At 39.1% G+C, this 7,415-nt stretch overlaps 1 protein-coding gene across 1 annotated transcript; it reads left to right on the top strand.

Annotated features, from left to right (window-relative positions):
* The first annotated feature begins 1,493 nt into the window (after positions 1-1,493).
* LOC113706025 (protein FAR1-RELATED SEQUENCE 5-like) lies at positions 1,494-4,831 on the top strand. The gene is made up of 3 exons (XM_027227921.2): positions 1,494-1,529; positions 1,575-3,708; positions 4,686-4,831. The coding sequence occupies exons 1-3, from the start codon at positions 1,494-1,496 to the stop codon at positions 4,829-4,831; spliced, it is 2,316 nt and encodes a 771-aa protein (XP_027083722.2).
* The last annotated feature ends 2,584 nt before the right edge of the window (positions 4,832-7,415 follow it).

Below are 7,415 nucleotides of genomic sequence, written 5' to 3'. Positions count from 1 at the left end.
CTTGGAAGAGTCAGATAAGCCTGTCCCGTAATGCTACTGTACATAAAAAGTGCGTTTCCCAAAAAGCGACCCAAATTTTGGGACGGAGAGAGTACCTAGTTAAGTGTATCGCTACTTTGGTGTATTTACTACTTCGATTTCATTTATTTCCTTTCTATCAATGAATTGCCAAATTTTTTGCCTATACATCAACTAGTGTGACCTAAGGTTTGTGATCAAGCAACCCTAAGTGTTAAAGCCAAATAAATAAATAAGTCAAGCACAATGCATCAATGAGATTAACCATCATCAACCACAATCATAACTCAAGTGTTTCATCAGTCTCCAAGCAAAAGATTAGCTGGACGTAATGAATATATATACAAAAATAGGTAATTTCTGTAGTGCATTCGCAACTTCAGAAAACAGGTGTGGAAAGCAAAAAATATGGCAAAGAAGCCTCCACGTTGCAATCTGACAAGTACGGACGCGAAAAGGAATAATTGTAGAAAAGGAGGGGATGACCTATAACCGCGGTTTGGACATTGGAAATGTAGCATACTGCACAAGCTAAAAATGCATTGGGATGAAATGGAATTAACATAAATATAATGGCCTAAGGAGTAAAAATAAACCCGTTAACTTTATTAAAACAACCCTAATTTTCAACACTTTCGTCCATAATAACAACGGAGTACCCATTTTCGTCGAATACAAATGTTAGCGAATAGAAAATTTTAAATACAAATGCATTTTTGAATAAAGAGCCAACTCTTTATGAATAAAGAGCCAACTCTTTATGAATAAAGAGCCAACTCTTTATGGCTTTCCTGCACTACAACTAAAGATTAAATCCATTTTGAGGACCATTATTATATTCAAACGGGTGTGTCAGTTTAAAAGTTTGAGCTCCCCTTGGCTTTCTTCCATTACAACAACATAATACCGACGGTGCCATATAGACAGACTGATTTATCGGATAAAATGAAACAAAATCCGTTGGTGAGTAAAAGACCAGCTCTTTGTGCCTTTCAACCATTACAGTGACAGAGTTGCCAACGTGCCTTAAATACAAATGTTGGGTTATGGGATAAAATTTAGTTAAAACGGTTGTCTTATAAACGACCAGCTCTTTACGGCTTTCGTCCATCAGACAATCAGGAGACCCCAATTTCGTTGAATACAAAATTATTTATCGGAAAGCATAAAAATTAACACGCCGGTGCCGGTTCTGTTGTATAAAACATCGAAGACGAAGCTTTGTGTACTAAACAAAGCCATGCTGGGGCCACCGAAGAGGAAGTGTATTAGGTACTAAACACACAGCCATGTTGGGGCCCGCAGTGATAGGTGTGTTGGCAGACAGGTGGTGAGGTCGGAATCGAAGGCAAAAATTTGGTAAAGAAGAAGTCAAGGCGGAATAGACAGAGGTGGTGTCTACTGGAGTAAATTCAGGCGCAGGCGGTGACGGTTGATATATCTGAGGAAGGCCCTTCCGAAGCTGTGGTGAAAGAATGCAGCGGCGTGGAACAGAAGTAGAGAAATCAAAGGTGAGTACTTTTGTCCATAACTTTGAAACTCATGACATGGTGCAGGAAACAGAGAACGGAAGAATGGGGATGGATGGTTGCGGCAGGTTAAGGTCATTTGACCTTAACCAAGAACCTGAGTGTGACCGAGACACATTCATTGAAGAAAGCGGTGGTTCAATAGGAGGACACGAAGATGAGGAGGCCAATGAATTGGTGGGCGCAATAGGCGTGGATGACGTAATGAAATTAACATTTGACACGGAAGAAGAAGCTGGGGAATTCTATAATTTGTATGCGAAACTAAGCGGATTTGGGATTCGTAAAAGTAATGCCAAACGAGATGCAGATGGCATTTCAAGATTTAGAAAATGGGTATGTTGCTGTGAAGGTTATAGGAATGAAAAGTGGTTTAATTATGAAGACCGGAAAAGAGAAGCAAAACCAATCACAAGAACCGCGTGTAGGGCTTGCTTTCGCGTGAAATATGACATAGAATCGGTAAAGTATGTGGTGACACGCTTCATTATGGAGCACAATCACCCGCTGGCATCAGAGGCAAGTGTGCAACACATTAGGTCGCATAGAAAAGTGAGCGATGCTGAATATGTGCAGGCAAAAAGTCTAAAGTTGGTTGGGGCCAGAATATGCCAGATAATGAAACATTTTGTTATCAAAGCTGGAGGGTATAGTAACGTGGGATGTTGCATTAAGGATCTGTATAACCGAATGGACGAGGAACGTAGAAAAGATATTTTTAATGGCGATGCAGAAGGGGCACTTGGGTTCTTGGCAGCGAAGAAGGATGCCGATGAGATGTTCTTTTATAAATATCATGTAGATAACAAAGGAAGATTGGCAAGGTTGTTTTGGGCAGATTCTAAATCTCGTGCGGACTTCAGTGTATTTGGAGATGTATTGGTGTTTGATACAACATACAAAACAAATAAATACCGCAAGCCACTAGTTGTACTTGCAGGGGTAAACAACCATTTGAACAATACTATTTTTGGCTGTGCACTGCTATCAGATGAGAGGATTGAAACATATGAATGGGTGCTAAGTACAGTTGTAGAGGCTATGAAAGGTAGAAAGCCAGTAGCAGTGATGACAGATGGGGACAGTGCAATGCGAAGAGCCATAAAGAATCTTCTCCCAGATGCTTGTCACAGGCTATGTTCGTGGCACTTGCATAGAAATGCACGGAGTAATATTCGCTGCGAGGAGTTTAATAACAGGTTGTATAACCTGATGGAGAGAAAGTGTAGCACTCTTGAGTTTGAGGATCGGTGGGTTAGGTTGGTTAATGAATGTGGGGTGGTAGAGAATGAGTGGGTGAAGAAGTTGTACCGTAGGAGAAGGTTATGGGTAGAGGCCTATTTACGCGGTCATTTTTTTGCAGGTATGAGAAGTACTCATAGGTGTGAGAAAATGAATGCTTTTTTGAATGAGTACTTGAATAAAAAAATGCGACTATATGAATTCGTTAGAAGTTTTGATTTGGCAATAGCATGGCTTCAACATACTGAGAGCAAAGCAATTCACACAAGCGAAAACACAAAACCAGTGTTAACCACAATCCTGCCCGAATTAGAGGGGAGTGCAGCGGAGGTGTTTACAAGGAATGTGTTTTTCATGGTGAGGAAGCATTTGAACAGGCAAGGACTTCTAATTTCTGAGGGCTGGAGCGAGGATGGAGGGAGTCGTACGTATTATTACTCGAAATATGGTGGACACGGAATAAGTTGGAGGGTGGATTATGATAGGTCAATGGAGAATCTAATCTGCTCTTGCATGAAATTCGAGTCAAAGGGGATTCCTTGTGCTCACATGTTTCGCTTGATGGTGGTAGAAGGAATGAACAGGATCCCAGAAGCATGCATTTCGAAGCGGTGGACAAAGGGAGTTTACTGTACTAATAATGGAATGAAAGCATTTGTTGCAGACGAACAACTGACACAAATGGCCAGATATGGCACTTTAAAGTCCAGCTGTAATACTATGTGTTACTATGCCTCCTACATGGATGACGCGTTTAATGACCTGCAGCAGATGTTTGACAAGCATTCTGTGGACCTAAAGGAGAAGTGGATTGACAGGGAATATGGGGGAGACGGATTTGCAATGGATTCAAGAGTGAGGAACGATAGAAGTAGAAGAACATTCGGGCTGTTAGATCCCAGGGTGTCACGATCTAAAGGTGATCACAAGCATGTAGAAGCAAAGAAGAAAAGAAAGTGTGGTCATTACAGGTACTATCGGAATTGCATACGTAGTTATACAGTAGTTAATTGATAAAATACATGAAGTGGACAGTAAAGGTAATAATGAAGAAGTGGGTATTTTTCGTTCTTATTATCAACAGTAGCAAATAAAAACATAATTAAAAGTGCATCCAAAGTTATTGGCAATGCAAGAAAGTTGAAGTGGTGTAATGTTAGCATTGTGCTTAGTTGACGTGATTACTTGTAGTCACAAATTATTTGATATGTGATATATGGGTTGAAGATTGCAGGCAGGGCACAACCAACGAACATGCCCATACAAAAAAAATTCGCACAACACAGCAGTTCATGATAATTATATGGAAAATTGTTTGGATGACTCGCTGGAAAAATCATTTGAAATTGGTACGGGTTGGAGCGACTCAGGCGAATGGAGAGGACAAGCATTTGTACCACAACCACAGGGTAGCGGTGGAAGGGACACAGGTGGCCAACAAAGAAGTCCAGGAGAAAGATGAGGCACTACTGTTGTGATGCTTCGATTTGCAGTTACGCAATAAATAAGACAGGTTTTGGTGAGTAGAGGTGCAAGAGTAGTGTTTCCATGAAACAAGTACGAAATTGTAGAAGGGGAACAGTTTGTATCTTTCCTTCGCATTAATTTGTTTTGAGCATGAGAAGGCTACAAGGTATTCGTGAATGTGGGGTATGCTGGGTACAGGTTGTGGTGGTGTTTAAAAAAATTTGATTCCGTTACCATTGAAGTGTAAATAATGTAAGTTTGAATGTGTCATGGGCCATTGTAAGCTGTTATGACCACAGCCACTGAAAGATAGTAAACAGTCATTGTACTGATGCAGTACCTGTTGGTAAATGGCTTTGTTGTTCTTATTTCACTGCTATTGCGTGTGTAAATCCTATTATATATTCTTATACAATGTGTGAAATGCAGAGGTTGAAAGAGATGGTATGGTTGTGCATGGAAGTAGCAGCCGTGACGACAGACAGGTTACAGAGCAACACCGGCTTGAGGGATTGTCTTTTGTTATGTATCGGTGGGGTGAAGAGTATTCAAGGTTGCTAGGTCTAGATGGGTAAGTCATTGTAGTTCCACCGAAGGTTGCGTCGTAAGCACTGCAGTAGCAAATAGTGCTACTGCACTTGGTTAATATTTTTTTTGTCAAGCCAGTAAGACTTTTTGACAGTTTATACGAACCTTAACCCCGAGCAATCCTCAAAAGCCGGCAACTCTTGTTTATAGGTTAATAGGAGAGTAAGTAGTTGACAAATTGTTTATTAGAGGAACCAAAGTTGTTCCTTTTTTGTAAATAGGAAATTAAGTGAAAGCGTATGTTGCGCAAAATCTCTTCGTGGGATAGACGTTTCCTTAGTGGGTACTTGGGAATCAGCTTCAGTTGCCCAGCTTTTGTAAACTGGTGCCTTACGCTGCTGCTATAAACTGCTTTTACGATATGGGCTGTTTGTTCCTCTCCTTGCTATCCTAACCAATGACCGTAAGGCCCAACGCCTTTTCTCTTGCCCATCGTTCCATTCAGGTGTAGGAACAGTAACATCTGTTTCTCCCCATCTATTTTCATTGCTCACAATGCTTATGTGTCTCTTCAGTGCACCAATAACAATGGTATTATCAGTTATATGTATATATGTATATTAATTTATGTAATATAATTAATATTATAAATTATACTACTAATTATACAAATGTACTAATAGAAATTATTAATTAGTTCGAGTAACTTTACTAATACATTTGTACTAATATATTTAATTAGCCAATAACTATCAATTACGATGTGGTTTGTAATATATTTATTAGGGATAATTTAAGAAACCTCCCCTGAGATTTCTGACACTTTCACTAGCACCCCCTGAGGTTGTCAAAATTTGACTGACCTCCGTTGCCTTTGAGTTATTGGGTCCCTTAGCTGACATCATGAAGGCCAAAATTACAAATATATGGTATGAAGTTGGGATTTATTACTGATGTTGGGGGTTTATTATTTACCATTTAGTTGGAGAAAAAGGCATCTACAGTGATTAATGAAGCCTAACAACAATGTCACAAACTTAGAGAGTAATACATGAAGTAAAGCTGGATTAGGGAGTAAGGCACCATTTTTGTGCCATTATTGTGGCTGCTATTTCAGTTAGAAATGTTTTGAAGTTACATTAAAAAAATGGTACAGTAATTTGTTATGAAACAAAAAAATGGTAGGTTATCTACGTAATATAAGTCAAAAATAGTTTAAAAAGGAAATGTCCCATAAAGTACCAATTCTTTATGGCTTTTTTGTATTACATGAATGAAGTACCACGTTTTGTATGAACATTTCATTATAAATATTTTAAGTATTTTGTTAAATACTTAAAAATTTACAAATACAATTCAAAAGCCGTTACAGAAACATGTTTACGAAAGGAAAACTAGCATTTTTTGAATTATTTAATATAAATGAAACATTTTAAAGTAAACAAAATAAATTGTTTGCTATAATATACCAGTTCTTTACGGGTTTGTTCCATTATATGAGTTAAGTACTAGTTGTTTAAGAGTAATTGACTTCGAAATAGAAGCGCAACTTTGAAATACGCTATTTTAATTTTAGTAAATTTGTTTATATATGAAAAATTGGTTAACTAGCGCAGTGAATTGAAACCCTGCTTATATATCGTGTTGCATTCATACAAAAGACTTTTGTGTCATGATATAAATAAGTTGGAAAAATGTAAAGCATTAAATGTGATAGATTTATAGTAACAACAAGTTCCATTTAAATTGTTTTGTTGTAAATATTTAATTTCACTGCAAACTTCAATTGCAGGTGAAGAACAATCTGGGACAGACGAAAAATAAGAACAGGACTAAATTAGTTGTGGGAATTATCTGTCAACTGTTAACATATTCTGTGTTCAAGTTTAAAATTGTCAGAATTACACAACACACGTGGCGATTGCTCACAGCTTGGCTTTGTTGGTGGGGACTCCCAAGTAGTTTGCATACTCATTCCTCCGGCTACACAACCTTGTTTGCGGTTAGGGGCCATGGGTGCTCAGTCTTTGGCATTATGAATTCCCTGACATTCGTGAGCTTTGCCTCTACCAAGTTCATCCGTAAATGTCTGCGTCCCGGCACTTGTGTTCGGACGCTTACAAACACAGGATTCCCGTCCACCAAGTCCACCGCGAAGGCAGCGTTTCCCTGTCGCCTTTTGGAGCTTCAATTCACTTTCCAAAATTACCTGTATTTGACGTAACCTTTGGTCCACCACTTGTGAGTTGTCCGACACATTGGATGCCAAACGAAATATTTCTGCACTTTTTTCTAAGACTTTCTTTCTCAGGCCCATGCACTGAACAAGCAGGTCCTCGTACCAGTGTCTAGGCACCTAAGCGGAAACAAATGGGTGTATTAATTTTACACAAATTGCGCAAATTAAATGGCGGGTGAAGTACAATACGAAGAATGCCATACCACATCACCAACAGCACATGGAAGAGGCAACCCTATTATATCGCCACCAACTCTGTGAATGCCCTCTTGCTCCAGTGATCCATCAGTTTGTATGCACAAAACAGACCAGGGAAGGTAATTAATTAGATGTTTCAGTGACGGTGTTGTAGCCTTACTTAGTGGCAACTGGTCACACATATGAATTACGCA

Source organism: Coffea arabica, chromosome 8c, assembly GCF_036785885.1.
Source record: "Coffea arabica cultivar ET-39 chromosome 8c, Coffea Arabica ET-39 HiFi, whole genome shotgun sequence".
Lineage (NCBI taxonomy): Eukaryota > Viridiplantae > Streptophyta > Magnoliopsida > Gentianales > Rubiaceae > Coffea > Coffea arabica.
This window is presented reverse-complemented; position numbering and strand designations above follow the sequence as displayed.

Excerpts from the sequence above, each read along its gene's own strand:
- LOC113706025 (XM_027227921.2), top strand. The coding sequence starts at position 1,494 with ATGCAGCGGCGTGGAACAGAAGTAGAGAAATCAAAG. Across the intron at positions 1,530-1,574 it reads CAGAAGTAGAGAAATCAAAG|GAAACAGAGAACGGAAGAAT; the intron begins GTGAGTACTTTT and ends GACATGGTGCAG. Across the intron at positions 3,709-4,685 it reads CAGGGTGTCACGATCTAAAG|AGGTTGAAAGAGATGGTATG; the intron begins GTGATCACAAGC and ends TGTGAAATGCAG.